At 47.5% G+C, this 22791-nt stretch overlaps 1 protein-coding gene across 1 annotated transcript in view; it reads right to left on the reverse strand.

Annotated features, from left to right (window-relative positions):
- The window catches only part of CREBBP (CREB binding protein), a 139036-nt gene that overhangs the window by 43199 nt on the left and 73046 nt on the right, over positions 1 to 22791 (reverse strand). Inside the window, exons 4-10 of the mRNA XM_004373206.3 lie at positions 13995 to 14235; positions 12560 to 12673; positions 4159 to 4401; positions 2546 to 2648; positions 2076 to 2222; positions 932 to 1049; positions 278 to 449 (exon numbers count right to left, since the gene is read on the reverse strand). Of these exons, the coding sequence (XP_004373263.1) occupies positions 278 to 449; positions 932 to 1049; positions 2076 to 2222; positions 2546 to 2648; positions 4159 to 4401; positions 12560 to 12673; positions 13995 to 14235 (1138 nt within the window). The remainder of the gene's footprint in view (positions 1 to 277; positions 450 to 931; positions 1050 to 2075; positions 2223 to 2545; positions 2649 to 4158; positions 4402 to 12559; positions 12674 to 13994; positions 14236 to 22791) is intronic.

The raw sequence follows: 22791 nt of genomic DNA on the forward strand, positions 1-22791 counted from the left end.
ACTTCAAACAGAAAGGGAAAACACAGTCAACAGGTCCAAAAGCATGGTGTTTTCTGACGATGGTGGACGATTTAGAGGGCCTCCCCCCCGACAAGGGAAACATTCAAATACAGTCAAAACACAGCTCACTGCCTTATGACACAAACAGCTTAGAGCATACAGTTCCAAAGGAGGGGCTTCCTGAGATTTGAATTCTGTATTCTTGGTGATACACCCAAAACACAGAAGGAAAAACAAGCAAACTGACGAGGGTTGGTCGGAGGCATGAGGCCCTTACTTGGAGGTCGCACGGGCTGTCCTGGCGGAATCCCGGGGGTCTGAGTCCCTGGGGCTGGTAGGGGTGGCTGGTTACCCAAGATGCCTTGCTTATGTAAACGTGATCTCCGCTTTTCTTCTAGTTCTTTTTGTATCTTGTAGATTTTCTCTGCCAATAAATGGTAGTATTCATCCTAAAAAGCAATAAACATTCAGTATTAAACAGTGAAGACTGAATAAAACAACGTTTCCTATGTTCTAACTAATGAACTTTTAAAATTACATACACTGGCAAAGGTAAACATTCACACTTGTAACTAATAAACCAAAGGCCCAAATTCTTGCTGAATTCCCAGTGACTTTATAGGACTTTATCAGACAGTAGGTACTCAAAGCATATTGTATTTCATTCCACAACTGAAGCTCTCCTAGGACATCCGCAGAGCACAGCCGTTATCCCAGAGTCTACCCCACAGACATAATGCAATTCTATACACCTCATTCACCACCATGTGTCTGCATTTACAGTTTCTCCTGTCTCCTGCTGGGAAGTCTCCCTGGTCAGTCTCCTCAAGGCGAGGCGTTTCCCCATTCCCAGGCACCAATCAGACAGACGCAGCTATGTCAGCTAAACATGTTCATGCTGTAGAGGCTGGAACGTCATCTGGCAACCTACCCGGCTGTTCGCAGACTCATACATGTCCCCCTCCACTTTCTTAGCGTAGGCTACCAGGTTCTCCATGCGGCGATCCTTCAGTGCTGCCGGATCAGGGGTTGGAAAGATGGCTTGGACACTGAAAGAATAACACACTTCATCAACCTTCTTTCACAGCAGTCAAACAGTAACTACAAGATCAGCATCTTGCTGTTTCACATATGGCATGGAAAGCGAACAAACGGCGGCTTGTCTACCTAGGGTGGCAACGCGCTGTGGAGTCCCGATCGCGCTTGCCTAGTGGATACACGTGCCTCGCGTGCACACAAATGAAGCCACTCCCTGGAAACAGTATTGACCTGTCAACCTATCTGCAGGCCAAACACATCAACGTTTTACTGCTAACAAATAAGTGCTGGGTCAGTCTCAAGAATGGTATGATTTCAAATTCCCAATTTTTAAACTATCACGAAAAATAATTTGATTAACACTTTGTTGTTGTTGTTAGTTGCCACTGAGTCGGGTCTTGACTCATGGCAACCCTACGCATAACAGAACGAAATGTTGTCCCGTCCTGCGCCATCTTCCTGACTGTTGGGATGTTTGAGTCCGTTGCTAAACTAAGGAAGGAAAACAATACCATGGGAACCTACGTGGCTAACTTCACCTACAAGTTAAATGGCTCAAGAAAGCCACTTGCTGGATGGCGGTACTGCCAAGCCACCCGTCCTTACCAGCCCCAAACTCCCAGATCATAGGGTTCTCCACAGTGATAATCCTGAGTCACAAAATAAGGCAAAGTGTTCGCCCTAACCCCAACCCCTCTCACGCATCCCAGAGCTCCAAGAACAGGCGGCGTGGCCACACTGGGGATCCTTGCCTCTGTGACTTGGCTGCAGCCATGATGGTCTGCAGTGCAGAGAGCCACAGACGCTCACCCTCCACCCCAGGGACGTGGGGCCTGGGAGCCCTTGGCCTGCCCAGGCTGTCGGTGGTGGCTGTGGCCTCTAAAACAAGCAGGTAACCCTCTTCAGCAGACGAGGTGCTATCCCCCCAGGCCCAGTGGATGACTTAGGAATGAAATTAGGCGTCCATGAGACTAAGAATCTGCCACGTCGCCTTTACCCACAGAACGTTCACAGCACGCCGAGTCACGGGTACGTACAGTTTATGCACCAAGTGGCTACGCAGGTCCTGAGTGACGTGTTCGTGCCAGCCTTTCCGAACGCCAGTGCTGGAAGGCGGTGCTGCTGTGGGTATGGTGCTGAGGGTTCCAATGTTTCCAGAGTTGGAGCCGTCATTCATCAGCGGGCTAAGGCAAAAACAGAGACTTCATCCACCCACTGAAATGACTCGAATACGGTTCCTTAAGTAAGGTTTTTCTTTAATCACACGACTGTTAAAAAGTTTAAGTTAGGACAGCCCAGTGACACACATATAACACAATTTAAACTATGTTTAATCTATTATCTGCTCTACATTTATAATTAAAAAAAAAAAAAATTTTTCCACCCACCACCCTGCTTGAACTATTTTCTCTGCCACACGTTTAGGAAGAATCACAAAACCTTGTGAATTCCCACTTGCACGTCTGACCATCACCTCTAGACAAGCAAGTGGAAATGGGGGTCTTACTTTGTGGCCCCGAGGGAAGTTGGAAGAGCTGACTCTGAAATCAAGTTTGGTGGCTGCTGATCTGTTGTTATTCCTCCTGCTGGAATGTTCATGGGGTTAGCTCCTTTAAAACAAGAAGGAAGAGAACTCAATCAGCTCTTAAATTATAATACATGCTTCGAAGTTTGGACAGCAGACAGACACCACCACCACACAAACAACTGGCTCTGACGCACTGGGGCTCTGGGAGCCACGGGTCCGGCCCCGGGGACAGGCACAGATTCAGTTGGGGGCTCCTTCCCACTAGACCCTGGAATCAGAATAAGGCACTTCTATGAAGGTGGGCTGCTAGCAAATGTGTACTCTACGGCTGTAGAAAAATTCAGAAACAACCCATTTGCAGCTTCACACTGGGAACGTGGATCCGTTATTAGCATACTCTAAACAACTGAGCGGATCTGCCACACGCCCTTGTGAACATTATCAGAAAATAAAATTATAGAAGCTAAGAACAGGGAAAAAAACTTAGGTCAATTTGTCCACAGACTTCACTTTAAAGTAAGAAAAAGTTGAGACTAGAGAGGTTAGTGGTCTTGTCCCAAATTACATCACCAATAAAGGGTGACGTTAGGCCATAACTCAGGTCTCAGGACTCCAGCCCAGTCTCTGGGTTAGTATAAATTAGATATTCCTTATCAGAGTGCTTCCCAAAAAGGAGCACATGAGACGATCATAACTGACCATTTCTCAGTGTACAATACTTATTCTAACATTTGTTAGGAGAAGAACAGAACCGTGACTTCATAGACATTGCTGCTTAGCTTATGTCTAAGTTTAAAAGGACTGTGCAATTTAAAGAAAAATATTAAAGAAGCAATATGCAGAGATGGAAAAACTGTGGAGACTTGTGAGCAAACGGCCCAGACTGGCAGATAACGGGCTGGGATGACAAGAGAAAACACCAGTACATCCGGACACCTGAGACAGGAGGCATTTTCTGAGTCCTGTTAAGCCACCCAAATCCAGGCGGTCACTTCCGGTTGTGGGGAAGACCACGACCACAACACACCGGCAGTCAGCAGACCCACCTGCACCGCCCCCACCCACTGAGTGTCAGGGCCAGGGCCCAGCAGAGGCCTCGCCTGAGCCTCTGCATACGGAGCCCCAGGAAACGCCCAGCACGCTGTCCACCACAGGCAGTGCAGCAGGCAGGCAAGAGAAATGCTGGTTCATCCACAAACGTGATTCTTTTCAGAAGCATGTGATGTCTTCCTTGCATCAGACGCTAGCTTTCTCCTGGAAGGTTTTAATCGTGGCCACTTAAAAGACACCATACCAGCATAAAAACCCAAACCCATGGCCACTGAATCGATTCCGACTCGTAGTGACCCTACAGGAAGGACAGAGTAGAACTGCCCCCATAGGGCTTCCAAGGAGCGGTTGGTGGATCTGGTTAGCAGCTGAATGTTTAACCACTGGGCCACCAGGGCTCCATACCACCATAATATATACCCAAATAATTTTGACTTTAAAGTACAAAAAACTGAAAACAGCCTTGGGTTCCAGCCCGAGCTGTCATTCTGCTTGCCACATTTGGACCAAGGAGGTTCATGTGAGTGGTCTCCTTCACCTACCCAGGGGGTTGATCGTCCTCATCTGCTGGTGAGTTTGAGGCTGTGCTGGTTGCTGGCCGGGAACCTGAGGCTGCAGCTGCGTCTGGGGCTGGTTCATGTAGGGCAGTCCAAGTGCAGCGTATGCTCGTTGCATGGAGCTGGGGTCTATGGGGTTTGGGTTACTCAAAGAAGTGGCATTCTGCTGGCCTGCGCCAACAGAACCAATTGTATTTTGAATTCCACTAGCTGGAGACCCCAGGATGGCTACAAAAACAAACAGACAGACAAACAAAAAGGTAAGTAAAAGGGAGAAGCCCACAAATCAGTTAAAAACCATTGAGGAGCAAATGTAGTGTCACCAAAAGACTGTCGGAAGCGTTCCAACAAGGCCACCACGACAGAAGCTGCCGAGAAGGAAGGCCGTTCCCGGGGAAAGAAGAGCCCTGCCCTTCTCACGCATTCTCCTGGCGACAGCGGAAGTCAAGCTTCCATCTCAGAAAGCACAGAGACCCCCGAGTAAAAACTAACACGTATCAGCGTCTACAGACTCCTGAGGAAGCAGTCCCAGGAGAGTGGCAAATGTGTGACAATGGAAAGGTTTGTTGTTTTTTTTTTTAAACTATTTGGGGCTGCAGCCCCCTCTGTGTGAATTAAGGACACCCCTCACACTGCCTCTCTGTCTGGGTCCTTCACTGCTCACTTGCACAGGGACAGACGGATTAACAGGAGGAGCAGAGGTGAGACCCAAGTTGGTCACTTCTGTTACTTATTTGTAAGTCTAAGAAGTGATCTTCCAAACAATAAAACTGCATCTCCTTGAAACCTATGTGTATAATGACGGCATTAACAACAAACACTCCCTACAGGCTTCCTAAACAGGAGGGCGCCACGCTGGGCTCTCTGGTTACGTGAACTGTTCAAGAGACGGTATACTTAATTGATTGACTGGTCTGGCTGAAATTAATGGATGACTGAGGCCTGGCGATTCTGCATGGATTTTCACTTGTCTAAGTGCAACCTCAGTACCTCTGAGATTCGGGAGCCGGTTCTGCCTCATGCAGGCGTCACTGGTGGCCACTGTCCAGGCCTGCAGCTGGACATGAGGGTGTTCCCTCTGGCTGCCCCAGTAGATGAAAGAAAAAACTCTGATCTCGAGAACTTCAGAGTTAACTGAGAGATGACCCCAAACGTGTATATCCTTGGTCATTCCACCCATCACCCAGCCACCCACCCAGCCATCCACTGTTGTCATCTGGGGAGCATTATTATATAGCACACTATTTATTTTTACTCCGAAGAATTCCTTTCTTTCCAACTTCCCCAAACTTTAGTGTCATGTTATAAATAACAGTTTATAAACTTGATATAGAATGTGTGTCTTTGATACATAAAGCACCATCACAAAGCCTTTCTTTCAAACCCACACCATCATGTGTAACAGGAACACTCTCACATTCAACCGTCAGCGCAACCATAACATAAGCTACTCAAATACTTTGATCAGAGCAACTTAATTAAACCAAAGTGTGTTTAAAACATTTTCTTGGTAATTACACATTCCATACTATTAACTTTTCTAATAAGGATATTTCAATCTCAAACCCATTAATGCTCATTAGACACAATTACATACCCCAAGCACCTCATTATTATAAATGAAAAGCAATTCCCAAGATACATTTCATGACAAATGCGTATTTGAAGTAAGTCATGTACAATACCCTTAAAAGTAGTTAAACTTTAAAGATGTACCTATCCCACTCCTGACAGTGGCATGCTAAATTTTGTAATAGAATGATGAAGTAAAAACTGTGGGATAATTTGTTTTTATCACTCTTGTGGACTGTACGAAAGAACAGTCCTAGATTACATTTGATACACATAGCAACCAATTATAGAGAAGAAATTAAAGGAAAAAAGGAATCTTTGTGGCCTTCTTTTTCTAGGGAAAGATGTAATTAGTCATGCGTTGCTTAACATCCATGATACACTCCATGAACAGGACGCGATTTGGACGTTGTGCGAATACCATATTATGTACAGGCAATCCCCGGATTTCGAACGAGTTCCGTTCCGTTCTGTTCCTAAGTCTGTCTTTATGTCGAATTTGTATGTAAGTTGGAACAGTTAGGTACAGTTCATATCTAACGTCAGTCAAACGTCTGTCTTAATATATAGTATATACCTGTCTATGCATAAAAAACATTAAAGAAACACTTTCAGACACACTAAAACATTTTTACTATAATAACACGGCAATAATAAAAACAGTGTTCTGATGCATCACGAAGTAGCACCCGTCTGTTACTGCAAACACTGCATGCACCTCAAACTGTGAATTGGCTTTACCGTGGCTCGTCTGTGTACGTGATTTGGGGACTTAGCGAAGTTATGTGAGGTACCGTAGTGTACCTATATTGACTAAACAGCCAGGATACTGTACATACACAATACTGTACTTTACCCAATGCATCTTACAAGGTAATACATAGGTTAAGTAGGTTACTACTGGGACCACAGACGTATATGTAGTTGGACGTTGCCTGAATGGACGTTACGGCGCGTGACTGCGCTGTGCTTTAGTAAGGACTTCTTCCTACCACGGTCCACTTTTATCTGCACTCCCCAAACTGCCCACCTTAGAGCGAATACCATTTCCAAGCCTAAGGCCACTGCCAGAAGCTGCCGACACGGTTAGTGTATCTTGTGTTTCTGTTAAAAGCATTCATTTTCTAAACGTAAACATTTAAAAGCTTTCTATATTTGTTTATTTTAAAGAAAATATATACCTATCAGAAGACTCGTAAGCATTTAGAACCTGACGTTTCTAAAAATTCAGAAGCAAGGAAAACAAATCACAAACACACAAACAAAAAAGGGCTGCCATTTAAACATGGCCTCCCTTGGAGTCCAAACGCTGCTGCCGGATGACACACCAGTTACGGGAAAGGGACCTGGGTGTCTGCTTTGGAGGGTCCACTGACTGACGGGGGGGCTACCAGGGAGAAGCCACCAGGAACTCTTCTGCCAGCTCAGGATGACGACACCCCTCGGCGACAGCTCTCCTGGGCTCTCAGCTGACGGTGCTCTTTCTCTGAATTTCCACAGCATCTCCTGGGTCTCTGGTTCTCTACAGGCAGGTACACCTCAAGCATTCACCCACTCATTCGTTCTTTCTTTTACCGCATTAACTGAGTACATACTACTCCGCTAGTTCTGGAGTATGGTGGTGAGCAAAAAAAGACTCTGCTCTCACAGAGCGTTTAGGGTCTGCTGGGAGAGAACAAATCCATCTAAGAGTCACCTAACGAATGTAAAACTGCAGCTCTGGACCCTGGCTCAGAGGACATCTCGCTCATCCCACTTTCCCCATGCGTCCCCACAGGGCAGGATCAGCGGGAGACCACTTCTGTTGAGCCACAGCGCCTGCTCCCAACTCCGTCACAGAGCTCATGGGTGTCCATGAGGGTCCTGGCAGTATCCACATGATGACTGAAAGCCACAAGGCCCTCCCTCCCAGCTCTGCAAAACTGCGTGCCTTCAGACTTAAATAAAAGCTGTGTTAAGTACAGCAAAGCTTCACTTATCTGGCATCAGTGAGAATGAGGCCATCTACGTAAGTCAGTTTCCCACAGTACTGACGCTTCCCTCCTACATGTCAAAACCTCTTGTTGTCTTCACTGTTCTCACATCTTCTTTCCTTTCTTAGCGCCTACGGTCACCTCTCACACACAATCAACCCTTAGGCTGTAATGCCACGGTCTCTCTAATACACCAGGCCTGGGTCTCCTGGTGAGCTGCTATTTCTGCTATCAGCATAGCTGCGAGCGCCCCGCAACAACTCCTCTGCCCCACCAGGAGCCCAGCCCCTAGGAAAGAAAAGGCCAAGTTTCAGAGTGGGCGCTTCCAGGACTCACCTGTCACTACTGACGGCGACAGGTGGTGCCCCGCATCCCGCATGAAGACTGCTCTCCTGACAGTTTCCACGTAAGGAACATTCTGCTAGCTTGCAACGTTCAATTAACCAGAAAACTTTAGTCCCCAGTCATTCTCAATAAAGTGGGTTCAGTTGGGAAATTCAGTGAAAAACTGACACAATAAAATTGACAGCTCTGTAAGCGGGGAGGGTGGAGAGGAGAGACATCGCTGAGCAGACGAAGCAGCTACCATCCAGTCACTGCTCAGACTTCCACAGAAAGAGCAGCACTAGAATGTCCCCAGCAGCCCGTGTGCACCAGGATACACTTCCTCCCATAGCACCTACGACGCCAAGTCCAAGGCGCAGGACTCCCATCACAGAAACTACCAATCAAGAACACACAAGCCCTCCAACAGAACGCTTTCTTCAGAAGCCAAGAGACTGAGGAGGGGGCAATATTATATTACCCAGAAGAGCAAGGGAAAAGCTCTTCTGACGAGATCCATCACTAATAACTGTCTGGCCTTAAAAGGCAGCAAACGCAGCCCCCCGGCTCCCTCCTTACAGCCACTATGCCCCAGCGCCCCCGACCCCTGCCTGCCCCACCACAGATCACGAAGAGGTCTCTGGAGGCCTGAGAAGAGCTCTTGAACAAAGAGCCTGTTCAGCACACACTTACCGGGCACCCAAAGAGGCTACTCTCTGGGTGGAAGAAGTCTTAAGGAGGAGGATTTGGGCTCAGTATCATGAAGGCATTTCAACCAATCAGAGGTGCCTAAGACGAGAACAGGGCGCCAGGTAGGCCGTGAACGCCCAGCCCACGGAGATGTTCCAGCGGCGGGCTGGAGGACTGCAGGCTTCGAACACTGCTGACGGGGCACGCGCGTGGCTGCGGACGCGGCTGAGGCTGTGCGAACGGCAGAGTGCTTCACCACTAGCCAGAAGGCTGGCGGTTCAAACCCGCCCAGAGGCCATGGGAACACAGGCCTGGAGATCTGCGCCTGAAAGATCACAGCCCCGAAAACCCTACGGAACAGTTCTAGTCTGCCCACATGGGGCGGCAGTGAATCGGAATGGACTCGGCAGCTATGGGGGGCAAGGCAGGGCTGCGGGCGGTGCTGGGCTGGGGTGGACACTGCAGCCCACACTTTGACCTCCTCGTGGGATTCTGAGCTGGAAATCACGGCCAGGTAGCCTCACACCTTCACGACAGTTCCTGCACAGACACCACTCTTCAAAGCACCTTGAACCGTTCAACGTCCATCCTAATCACCTGGGAGCTAGTAAGAACGCAAATCCTAGTTCAGGAGGCTGGCGGGGGTGGGGGGGGGCCCAAGTTTCTAGGGTTCTAATCGGCAACGTGGAACTGCCCAGAAAGCTGGTCTGAGGACTCTGCTTTGAGGAGCAACAACTTCCCCAGTGAGGCAGGCTGAGCTCAAACAGGAGACCCAGTAATGCACCCGCACTGTCCCTGTGCTGCTGTGGGCAGTGGAACCCACTGGAACCAGATGCCAGGGCTGACCCACTCAATGTACACCTGAGGAGTCCCAATTATTCAATAAACACAGAGCACTGCCACAGGGGTGGGTAGCTTAAGACTGGTGATTTATAGGATCTCTAGGAAAAAAAACACAAAATCAAACAAAATCTCCACAATGGCCAAAAAGGGAACCCCAGGGTCTGGGTTTTACTTCAAAGAACACCAGGTTAGCCCACGGTGACTCCTGGTAGGTCCTCTCAATAGAGACATCAATTAAAGCTGCCGGACAGTGGGATGCATCAGCATCCGTGCGGAATGCCCCCAGAAAGCACAGCCACGCAGGGCACCTGGGCACGCTCTCCACGGTGCAGGTGCAGGCACAGGTGGGTCTCAGCAGACTGTCCCCAGGGGTCCTTGTGCACCCTCTGAACATCTCCCCTGCACACAAACATGTGAGTCTGGTTAGATCCATCCCCTCACAGGCCATGAGTTGCACTGACACTGTCCTTGCTGTCTAGAATGTTCTTCCATTGTCATTTTATCTACAGCGGGTTCCATCAAGCCCTCTTCCCTGTGCAATAGTTGTCCAGGACGGCCGACAGTTGACTGGCCTCTACCCACCCCTCTGCATGCCACCGTCACCCTGCCGTCTTTAATGTGTGTACTCTGTCTCCGGCACCTGACCTTAGGCTCCTGCAGGGAGGAGCCACATGTCCTGCCCTGGGGCCCAGGGTTAGCACCTCATCAGCACAACTCCTTTTAGGCGAGGAGAAACAACAACAGAACGGACAGAACGGACATCACCGAGACCTCCTCACTCTTCGCAGCGCGTAACTCTTCTCACAAAGCTCAGCGCTAGAGCCAAAAGAGAACATGCCAAGTGACACCCAACTTGAGGAGCATTTCCAGCGTTCAAAGGCAGTGCTTTCCTGTCTTTCGTAAGAGACTACCAAACTCCTGAACAAAGACCTAAATCTTCTCTCTCTGTAACTCTACATTATAAAATTGCCCTGGTCACACCTCACACTATGACTAATACGTAAACTGTGGCTTACTTGAGAGAGCACGCACCAGGTCAACTTTCACGCCGTTCAGGCAGTCAGAGATGCTAGAAACAACAACCGAACACCCTCAGAACCACACGCACATGGAAGTTTCTCTCCCTTTTTAAAACTGAAACCACCTAAGTGTTTCTTAAAAAATGAAAGAAATCCAAGCTTACGATCACCATGGCAGTACATATTAAACAAAAGATCCCAGAAAAGTCACACCCCCAAACTAAAAGTTAAGAGTGAAGTCTTTGCTCCTTGCTGTTCAGCAGTATTCATCCATGAAATTCCTACTATACGACCCCAAACTGTCTGATGAGCAGCTAAGCACTTAAGAAGCGTATTACTGAGATGTGTTCTAACAAGAGATCGTAACCATCACAATATACTAGTTCTAAAAAAAAGTTTTACACTAACTTGGAGGAAAAACAAACTGTATTCCACTAGAACAACTGTCCCAAATGTCTGGTTCTAGAAGTCCCAGGCTCCTAGAACTTCACTTTATGTAAGAGATGTCCTGGAAAATTGTGTGTGCATTAAAAAAAAAACAATTTAACTGATTTAGGAAGCTGACTTTTAAAAGAAATTATGACTGTTTTGGAGGGCAGGGAGGTCACAGGGCCCACCCCCGGAACTCTGCTTTCAGTGAGGCACGCCTGCACACGGCGAGGTCTCACAAACTGTCGTGGCACGCCACTCCACGGGGCCCCGAGGAACAGTGTGCTTCTCAGCCTTTTCCCGTGTCACCGCGCCACAGAAACAACCAGAAAGACAAGCAGCATGTTTTCTCCCAGTGGCAGTGGGGTCTTGAGGAAGATGATCAAGAATGAAGGTGATGAACATTTAAAACGCAAACAGGGCAGGGTGGAGGGATGGCACGAATGAGAAGACTGGGCTGTGCTGGAAGAGCCGCGTGGGCCCAGTCCTGGCGAGAGGTAGACAGATCAAGAGCACCTTCTAAGCGGGCCAACCGCGGGGCACACCAAGAGCAGAGCTTCGTCTCTGACGCCACGGGAAGAAAGCGTAACTGGAAGCGATGTTCACCCTTCCCACTGCTTCATGCTCAGCTCTGATGCCTACAAAGGGCAGGTGGTCCTGGAGCCACCGCTCAGGCCTCCCGATTGAAAGGGCTCTGGGGCTACACAGCTGACTTGAAAGACGGCACAAGGATGAGAGTGATGAGGATGTGGCCAGTCCTGGGGCAGAGACTCCCAACCCGAAGCTGCATAAACTGCCAGTCACACAAATAGGGCTGGGAAGCACATCACTGCATAGCAGGGAAAACTTCCCAGAAGTCCACCTGTGGGATCTGAGACCGACCCAGTCTGCCGGGCTTTCCTAGAACGCCTTCAAATCTTACTTTAGGATAAGGGGTTTCCAGTTCCAAAAGAAAGAGTCCCTGTGTTCTCCCCCATAAAATCCCTGCCACTACAGTGACCCAAAAATCAGCCAGTGAAAATGCTAGAGATCACAACACCCAACCTGCAACCGATCATGGGGATGGCGCTGGCCTGGGCAGTGTTCTGTTCTGTTGTGCGTGGGGTTGCCCCGCGTCAGGGTCTGACTCAATGGCCACTAACACCAACGACAGTGACCCCGTGTTCCAGTCCTCAGATACTAAGTATTCATAAAGAAACGACGTGGAGAACCTTTACCTTGGCTCTTGGATTAGTCAAAGTGGCTTTCCTCCTCTTTACTGCTCCACTGCTACTGAATTCAAGTGTATGGCAGTGGGGGGCAGGGAAGTGGAGAGGCAGTGAAGAGAATTCCACAACTACCAGGTCATTTACGTCCATGGCCACTCGCCTCGGCTTGACCCCGTGTCCTGTATGCCGCTACCTTGCGAACCATTGCTGGGCACTACACCTGGTGGCGAGTGAGCTCTGCCCTGCCTCCTACCTGCTCCTCTGCAATCTCCTTAGAAACGGCTCGTTTGCTCATCTCCAGACTACTCCACCCCCAATGCTCACTTACGTTGTTGGTTTCGCTTGTCACTGGCATTTTTCAAAGGGAGGCAAACAGGACAGTCATGTCGTGTGCAGTTCTTCCAATGAGAGATGATTTGTCGTGAAGATGCACAATGGGCAACTATGACCAGAAAAACAACGAGATGTTATTTTTCTATCCAAATCGTCACACTTTCCATTACACCTAAATTATAATGCCAGAGTCCATAAGAAAATGGTAACAAGTGTAACCATAACACAGTACAGCAGGCCTCAACTTACAAACAGACTGTTTTCCAAAATGTTTGTAAGGCACCTGTGGAGAATTCCGAACCGAAACTCCCCACAGAAGCAATGTTATGACGACGGGTGGTTACGGTTCAGCCCACGGACAAAAACTACTGAACCTGAAATACAGAGCAACTGCAGCCAAAGACAGAACAAATAACAGTTCTGTAACGTCACTATTTAAGGTAACATCTGAAATTACGTTTAAAGACAAAAACCATCTAGACACTGTAGTGGAAGAACTACAGACAGAGAAGCAAATGAGAAGTCTGGAGACTCTGAAGGGCTCCCAGGCACCGTGTAAAGGACTTCAGAGGGTAATGAACCTGGTTATTCTCATCTTTGTCTTCATGTCGATACACGGCGTTGTGCTTTCTTTCTCACAGTCTAGCTTTGCCCCCTTTGCTTCTCCATCATGATTGGGCTACCCTGGGGACTCACGAATGTCACAGAGGGAGAGAGGGAAGATAGAATTCCCCAAGGCTTGTGAGAGCGAGTAAGAAAAGAAGGAAAGAGGACGAGGACTAAAGGGAAGGCAGCTCTGGGTCAGAAACATCCCTCCCGCAGAGATGAGGTGTCTGCTGGAAGAGAGGGGACGAAGGAGGCGACAGGATGACGCACGGCTCCCGGCCACCGCCGAGCTGACGGACAGCCAGCAGGACAACTTTGCTGTCCTCTTGATGAGCCTCAAGAGCAAAAGGGAGAGGGGTAGGGGAGGGGGTCCCGGTGGTCAGGATATAGGAAACAGCTGCAAGACAGATGCTCTGATTCCGGGAGGGGCGTGTGCATGAGTGTGCATATACCCTACGTGGCTTGAAAGAAAACCATGCCCTAGATGCTTGCAGTGAAGGCAGTGTTCAAGAAGCGACAGACGCCTTCCATGACAGAGGGAAGAAGAAGAAAAAGAAGGAACACCGGGCACAGCCTCATCCAGTCTAAGTGCACAGAACACGATAAACCCAACTACCTCTTCCCTCAGCAGGCGAGCGTTCCTGTGGCCTGTGGCGTGTGAGGGGTCAGTGCGTGGGGACCCGAGAGCAACACATTCTAGGCTGCTCCAGACAGCAAGGCAGCGTGCAGGCTGCTGCTCCCTTACTGACAGGAGAGCTGCTTAAGAACGATGAAGACACATTCCACCCTAACCTTCTGCCACCGGGACTCCAAACGGCACCTACCTTGACAGGCTTTCCCGGCCTGGCAATGCGTCATGTGATTCAGAACGTTCTTCATGGTCCGACAGTGGGGCAGCGAGCAGGGCCGGACCTCGCCGTTGGCCTGCTCTCGCCGCTGACATTTGTGGGCGTGGAGCAGGAGGACCAGCTGCTGCTGTATCAGTTTGCGCTTCTCCGGGTCGGCAGTGGGGCCCGTCGCCATAGCTTGTGTTGGGACGATCCCCACTGACGTCTGCATCTGAGACTGAAAGAAAAGAAACAAAACAAAAAGTCAAAATATGTAAATAGGCTCACAGGGGTCCGGTTCCTGTTTGTCAATCGTCTTTAAACCAGTGGTTAAAGCTGACGGATAATATCGTCACGCCATAAACCCGCCACAGAGAAGAGACTTGGTGTACTTCTCACTAATCCATCGACAACTCTGAGGAAGATCAGGAAGCACAGGATAAACGCAACTCAGACGCAAGGCTGATTAAGGTTTACTCGCACAGATTATCACCGGAGCAAGAAAATGACACTTACTCTTGACTGCAGTAATCAAAACCCAACTCACGCTATAAATACACCATTGCAGGAAAAGCTGTGCAGAGTACCAGGCAGAACCATCGAAACCACTGTCTGTGAAGTTCCCAAATGACCACATGCTGGCAATTTTCATATGGTCTGGCCTAATTAAAAAGACTGCCCTGGCCTGACCGACTGTAGCACGCTGCAAACACCCCATGCAGCGAAAGGAATCGGAACCATCCTTCAGATTTCACAATCACGTGGCCAGAACGACAATATGCACAGCCTGATTTTACAGTGTTGATTACTTCTCCTAAAAGTACACTTTTCCTTAATACTACCAACCAGCACTATTATTAATGCTTTCTCTGGTTTTGTTTTATGAATGCTTTTCCTGCCATTAAACTTTCCACTTAAATGTTTAACAATAATTTTTCCAAAAAGTTTTTGGCAAGCTGCTAAAAGTACAGAAATAGTTTAATGTGCTTTCATCGGTCCAAAAGAACAAGCCATACCAAGCACATCTCTTAACTGAAAAGAAAAAAAGGAAAGGGAAGAGGTGACCTATGGCGTCTTCTTATTCTTTAAACTACCGGCGTTCTTCAGGAGAACTTACGACAGAGACTAACGAACCAAGAGACATGTAATGGTCCTAACATGCAACAAAATAATCCATAATTTAGGGATTTCCAACCTTCCAAAAATACGATACCCTAAGACTCTCAGCTTGATTCCACAACACTTACTACCTGCCCTAAAAGTACACCACCACTCTGTTTTTTTAAAATTAAGAATCAAAACTATATGTTTGTAATTAGGAGGTGGAAAAAAACTCTGAAAGCATATCTTAAAGAATCAGAGCTCGTTTTTAAAAAGTTGTAGTTTTCTGTTTGACTTTATCTGTTCGTGAACTCGGAAAACACGTGCACAGAGAGGCGGGGGGCCCCACTCAGGAGCACGACCGCTGGAAGCCTCAGCAAGGCCTGGGGCAGCCTGACGGCAGTGAGTACTGACATCGGGGAGGAAACAAGCTTCCTTTCCTCATGTTTATTTGTTCTGGTTATAAAAGCAATATACGCACACTGTAGAAAATCTAGAAGGCAACAGAACGATTAAGGAAATAATTACCACCACCTGGAGCCCCAACGGCTAGGAGGCCACTGTTAGAGTGAAGTATTGACGTGTTTTTCTTCGTCTTTTTTCCCACGTACACGCACATGTATGAGCCACAGTCTAGGTAGTCTTGCATCCAAACATGTTTCGCTGGGTGCCACCCACACCACCGTCCCATACCACTAAGCTGTCTCATGCAGTCGGATTTTTAGTTCATGTGTGGCATTTCACTGTAGGGCTATACATCCACTTAACCAATCTCCCACTGATGGGTAAACTGTTCCCATTCTGTTGTTGTTGTTGTTGTTACTGAATTTTTACATAAAGTTTCAGTAAACAAAATAACCTTATAGGTAAATCTCTGCTCTTATTTTTGGTGGCTGGATTCTGAGACGTGGAAATAGTGAGTCAAGAGACAGGACCATCCTTAAAGCTCCTGATACAAATGTTGTCAAATTACTGTCCAGCAAGGCTGTGGCACTTCCCATTTTCACAGGTTGTTTTTGGTAGTCTCCGCCGGCATTCAGGGATGATGCTAAAATCTCCTAGATCAGCTCATACCCATGGATTCAGAAGGTCCAGCCAGAAATCAGTAGGAGTAGAGATATGGAAAAATCTAAGAAAAGTTATTTTTGTACTTATGAAAATTTCAAACATACAGGAAAGTTCACTATGATTACATCTCACAAAATCAAAAATTTGTTCAATATTAGTTGATACCCAGTTCCATATCAAAAGTTCCCCTGTTGTCCAGAAGCTGTCTTCTATAGTCGGTCCGCTCAATCAGAACTCGATCAAGGACCACACTCTACATTCATCTGTCATTTTCTGTTTCCCCGTCTACTGCCCCTGTGTGCCACCCCCGCCCCCAATTTCCTACCACACTGACTTGCTGAAGGACCAGGCCAGCTGGCCTCCCTCTGTCTCTTAAAATACAGAAACAGTACAGACACAAAAATAAACCACATAAAAATTAGGTAAGAACCTTACAATTAAATTACAAGCAGGTTAGCTGTAAGTTACCAAAATTAACCCACTGTTGCTCATTGGGATTTTTTTAGAGGATCACTGAACTACACCTAAGCATATGATGAAACCTCAGCGTGTAGAAACAGTGTGGTTGGAGACTATCAGTACATGTGAAACTTGGCCTAGGATTCGTCTACCTGTGGATGGAGGCAAAGGAGTGGTTTAATGAGCTCTACGCGTTGTTTGCGTATGTCTCAAAAGCAACCCGGCAGGTGAGTGAAGCTGAGTCAACGGCGAAATGGACCAGAAGACACAGCTTCTGTCCCTGTGTCTGGCCTTTGCCATGGCTGCGGTCAAAGCCACAAGGAGCAGAATGGCCCAGTCGAGCCCCACCCCAATTCTCAACCCACAAAAATCGTGAGATCTGATACAACGGATCGTTGTTATTTGAGGACAAATAATAATAAGGTACATCCTTTTATGTTTGTACATGTTCTTAGAAAAATCTCTGTAAGACTAGACAGTGGTGCTCTCTGGGCAGGGGTGGGATTATGTGTGCTGCGGATGTCTTTCACTTTTTACTTTATGTAATTGTGTATTCTTTGAATGCTATTTTATAACTAAAAATATTTCACTTCGGGGAAATTTATGGAAAAGTGAGATCAGAATAATCAGTAGAAAATGATGAGGAAGTAAACATAAAAAATAAAACTGTGACAGTACTACAGTAAAATTAAGATGAGTATTTTTGTAACGCAGAAGTGGTAAAGGCTTAGTCGAAAACAAGAAGCAGTGGTCCAATCACCAATAACCTTTTGAAAACACAGACTCCCCATCCCTCCCGCCCGAAGGACACGATTCAGAAGTCTGGGGTAGAATCCAGGGCATTTATATTTTTAGAAGTTCCGTCGGGGATGCTTGTTCATTTTTAACTGTATACTTTTCCCAAATTTTCTAAAATGAACATGCGTGTGCGTCCACTACGGGAATAAAATGAAATATTTAAGAGAAACAAGTCCCCCAGTGATGCTGATGCAGAGAAGGGCACAGTCGTAAAGGGACAGTGTGAGGGGTCTGAGGGCATAAAAAGTGCCATCAGTCTAGGACTAACGCCACTGAGGACAAGCCGAAAGGCAAACCAACCAAGAAAACACGCTCTGGACATGCACACGACACAGCAGCCTTGCTTCTTCCCCTGCTGCATCCCCCCGACCGACCTTGCCTTCTCAAACCCTCCGTGCCAGGCAGGCCAGTGTCAAGGAGCAGAAGCTCCTTCAGTGCTCACCCGGCCCTCTCTGCGGGGGGAACAACCTCCTGACTACGCCCTCCCCCAGAAGGAAGGCAGGGGGCCCAGGATACAGCCCACCCTGAGCCCCTCAGCGGCACTGCCCCCACGCAAGGCTGCCTCCTGATTTATGAAATGTTCTATTAGAATCTTACAGAACAACCACCAAGGAAGGGCAGGCACTACAGACCTAAAACAAACAAGTGCATTTCTACAGACATAAATACTTTAATTCTTCCTAGTAATCAAAGATATGCAAATCCAACTAGTTAGACGTCATTTTTAACGCATCAAATTGACAGGCGTGCTCCCCAGCCCTGGAGAAGGTGGGTAACAAGAACCGTTGTGCAAGACTGATGGCTGGAAGGCAACAGAGAGGTCTTTACCAAAAACCCTTAACCACACGTGATGTGTATTTCTGGAACGCGCACCAGCTCGCTACATGTGGACCTTAAGTACTAGGGGGCTGTGTGGCGGGGGAGTCACAGTTGGACCGTGATCTTCCCCTGCGTGTGAACACACTGCGCCACCAAGTACCAGCAGGTGAACACAGAGCTCGTTTCCCATCTCAGAAACGCCTGGTAAATATGTCATCCGCACCATGTCACATCACACACTGTGCTTACACTGTGTTTCCCAGTTGATAACCACTGACTAAAAATAAGGGATGAATTTAAACAATGAAAGAATTTACATAGATACTATTGAGAAATTTAAGACTAGAGGTTATTCCTCTAAGGCCTCACAAACCTTTTCTGGGAGTTCTTCAAGATAGAGGTGGAGGCAGTAAGATGCAGGTAACACATGCAAACTCTCAAAAAACACAAGCACTTATATTACAATAACTATGGAGCAACGTTTACTTCCAAACCTTTCTCATGTTTCCCAATTCAGTCACTGAGACACAATCACTAATCAGGGAGTGACTGCACACAGACACCGCCATCGTGGCCAAGACTCCACACGGACTATTCACTTGTCGCTCCCACAAGCACTGTGTAAGCGCCCTCCTCAGTCCTGATACACAGGGAACGGGAGACTGACAGCCACTTTTAAATTCCTCTTGTGAAGGAAGAGGAGCCAGCGTGTGACTGTCGTAGGAAGGAGACGAAGCCCATTGAGAGAGCCGTTCAGACATGACAGAGAGGGACGCTGGGTTCACCGAGCCCATCCGGGCTCCGTCAGCTCAGGCTGCGATGGCGTGACGGCCAGAGCGCGGGCGGGTAAGACAAACCCGGGGTCAGCGCAGCCTGTGATGTCCTGGACACAAGACAAATCAAGCACGCCCGCTCCGCTGCGGGATGGCCGACTGAGGGGTGCACGGCTGTTTCCGCGGGCAGGGGCTCCCTGGCAAACATTTTCAACATCACAATCACCGGAGAAGCCCGTCTAAAACTGCAGACTCCAGAGTAGGAGGAAGGACCACAAGTCCACCTACCTGGGAATTAGCCTGAACTGCTTTCAAGGGAATTAGGTGGCAAAAATGGGAAAACTGGGAAAGAAACACACTGAAGTTTCACAACCAGCAGCGGCTACGCAATTCCTCCCCCGCCCACCGAGAGTCTGCGTCAGGAGGGCTGCTGGCCCAGGAGCCGCAGGCACTGCTGCCGGTGGTCCGGGGCCCGCCCTGGGAGACGCTGACAGAGGATGACAACCGGATGCGCCGCCAGCCCTGGGAAGCCCACACCTACGGCCTGCCACCCCAACACGGCCAGCGTCACCTGTCCCCAGGACACAAGGACAACCCCACGACCCTCTCCTTCTGTGCGGAGACACGGGTCAGCAGCTGCCGGGGCCTCGTCCACAGCCTCCAGGCCACATTCTGTGACACCTGGGCAAAACGAGTCACCACGTTGCTCTTGGGAACAACTTTAAGTAAGCAGTACTTGTGGTGGCTCTCCTGCGGTACACCTTCAACAACAGTGAGGTCTCCTCAACACAGTTCTTCATTTTGTCTCCAAAAATAATTAATTTAAAAAAATCACACATTCTCACTTCCTATTAGAAATAATGCTCGCAGAACCCCCACGACTATGGTCCCCAGACACCCTAACTCAGAACTGAAGTCCATCTCAAAGTCTACCTTTCAACCAAAGCTTAGACAGGCTTATAAAACCATAACACATGTGAGGAACAGGTTTCTGAGTTCAATCAGGTCTACAAGACCGAACTGGCAACACCTGCCCAAAAGCAAAGACGAGAAGGCAGGAAGGGACAGTAAAACTGGACTAATGGACACAGGGAACCTGGGGTGGAAAGGGAAAGGGGGAGAGTGCTGACACCTCAGGGGGATTGCAACCAATGTCATAAAACAATTTGTGTATAAATTTTTGAATGAGAAACTATTTTGCACTGCAAACTTTCACCTAAAGCCCAATAAAATTAAAAAAAAAAAAAAAAAAAGAACGCTCACAGTACGCCACTCTGGGAGCCCTGGCAGTTGACAGCGTGGGAGGACCTGACAGTAAGGACCCCTCTCTCCCCGAGTCCCTAAACCTCCTAAGACTAAAGAAGTCGAAGTCATGTCCCACTTCTACACAACGCTCCTCTAAAAACAACGCCGACATGTCCCGAAGGTCCGCAATGACCTAACTGACAAGTCTAGGCTGACCTGACCTCCCCTGCTCGGGCCTGAGGGACTCAGGTGCAGGGGGCACTAGGTCTGCCCACATTGGCTTAAACAAGAAGGGCGTCGACTGACTCGTCTAACAGAATAGTCCATGGTCAACGCCTACCACAGGCTTAGCCCGCCTCGGACCCCCACCACCAGGAGTGCAGGGGGGGCTCCTCTTCTCCCTTGAACAACAACTCCACCTCAGTCGCCTCCTGGCTTCACTTTCCTTATGCACACCCCCCCTTTCAGACAGCCCACTTGGTGTCCAGCCCCAGTCCCTACAACGCTGACCTAACCTTGTCTACCCCTGCCAAAAGCCACTCCTCTGCGTTCGTCAACACAGTTCAAATAATTTTAAAATTCTTACATCCATGTTAGCTGTTTTGGAAAACTATATAAAAATGTATACTTTCACTAGTCAATTATGTCGCTTTTATTCACACAATTTATGAACAAGTAAGTAAAATACTATCCACACTGTATGTCCTCAGACCTAAGACTCGATGGAGCCTAAAACACTCCTGGCTTCAGAGATGCTACAAGGTGAAAAAAACTGATTCTTAGAATCCTTAAGTATCATAAAAATACGGCAAAATTTATAACAAAGGTTAACTCTGTATAAAGTCAGAAACTACAAATACTACGGCCAAAGATAGAGCCACAATGAGAAACATATGAAAATTTAAGAAAAACTGGTTATTTCCGAATATTGTAATGAGAAGATCTCTGTCCTCCAGGATGTGGCTGTTGGGTGCCGTCTGAGTAGGTTCCGACTCACAGTGGCCCTATACACAACAGAACAAAACAGTGCCTGGTTCTGCGCCGTCCTCATAATCGTTGTTATGCTTGAGCCCATTGTTGGAGCCACTTTGTCAATCTATCTCATTGAGGGTCTTCCTCTTTTTCGTTGATCCTCTATTCTACCAAACATGATGTCCTTCTCCAGGGACTGGTCCCTACTGATAACATGTCCAAAGTATGTGAGATGAAGTCTCGCCATCCTTGCTTCTAATAAGCATTCTGGCTGTACTCCTTCCAAGACAGATTTGTTCACTTACCTTGCAGTCCAAGGTATATTCAGTACTCTTCGCCAACACCATAATTCAAAGGTGTCAATTCTTCTACGATGTTTCTTATTCATTGTCCAGCTTTCGCATGCATATGAGGCAACTGAAAATATCATGGCTTGGGTCAGGCGCACCTTAGTCCTTAAAGTGACATCTTTGCTTTTTAATACTTTACAGAGGTCTTTTGCAGTAGATTTGTCCAGTGTAATACATCACTTGATTTCTTGACTGCGGCTTCCATGGGCACTGATTGTGGATCCAAGTAAAATAGAATTCTTGACAACTTCAGTCTTTTCTCCGTTTATCATGATGTTGCTTATTGGTCCAACTGTGAGGATTTTTGTTTTCCTTATGTTGAGATACAATCCACACTGAAGGCTGTAGTCTTTGATCTTCACCAGTAAGTGCTTCAAGTTCTCTTCGCTTTTAGCAAGGTTTTGTCATCTGCATATTGCAAGTTGTTAATGGCCACGTTCTTCTTCATATAGTCTAGTTTCTCGGATTATTTGCTAAGTATACAGACTGAATGAGTATGGTGAAAGGATACAACCCTGAAACACTTTTCCTGACTTTAAACCAGGCAGTATTCCCTAGTTCTGTTTGAACAACTGCCTCTTGGTCTAAGTACAGGTTCCTCATGGGCACAATTAAGTGTTCTAGAATTCCCATTCTTCGCAGTGTTATCCATAGTTTGTCATGATCCACACGCTGAATGCCTTTGCATATTCAATAAAACACAGGTAAATATCTTTTTGGTATTCTCTGCTTTCAGCCAAGATCCACCTGGCATCAGCAATGATATCCCTCATTCCATGCCCTCTTCTGAATCTGGCTTGAATTTCTGGCAGTCCCCTGTCAATGTACTGCTGCAACCACTTTTAAATGATCCTTAGCAAAATTTTACTTGTGTGTGATATTAATGATAATGTTCAATAATTTCCGCATTCCATTGTATCACTTTTCTATGGAATGGGCACAAATATGGATCTCTTCCAGTCAGTTGGTCAGGTAGCTGTCTTCCAAATTTCCCGATATACATAAGTAAGCACCTCCAGCGCTGCATCCGTTTGTTGAAACACCTCAACTAGTATTCTGTCAATTCTTGGAGCTTTGTTTTTCGCCAGTGTCTTCAGTGCAGCTTGGACTTCTTCCTTCAGTATCATTGGTTCTTGATCATATGCTACCTCCAGAAATGGTTGAACGTCGATCATTTCCTTTTGGTACAGTGACCCTGTGTATTCCTTC

This window comes from Trichechus manatus, unplaced genomic scaffold, assembly GCF_000243295.1.
Source record: "Trichechus manatus latirostris isolate Lorelei unplaced genomic scaffold, TriManLat1.0 scaffold00024, whole genome shotgun sequence".
NCBI classification, from domain to species: domain Eukaryota; kingdom Metazoa; phylum Chordata; class Mammalia; order Sirenia; family Trichechidae; genus Trichechus; species Trichechus manatus.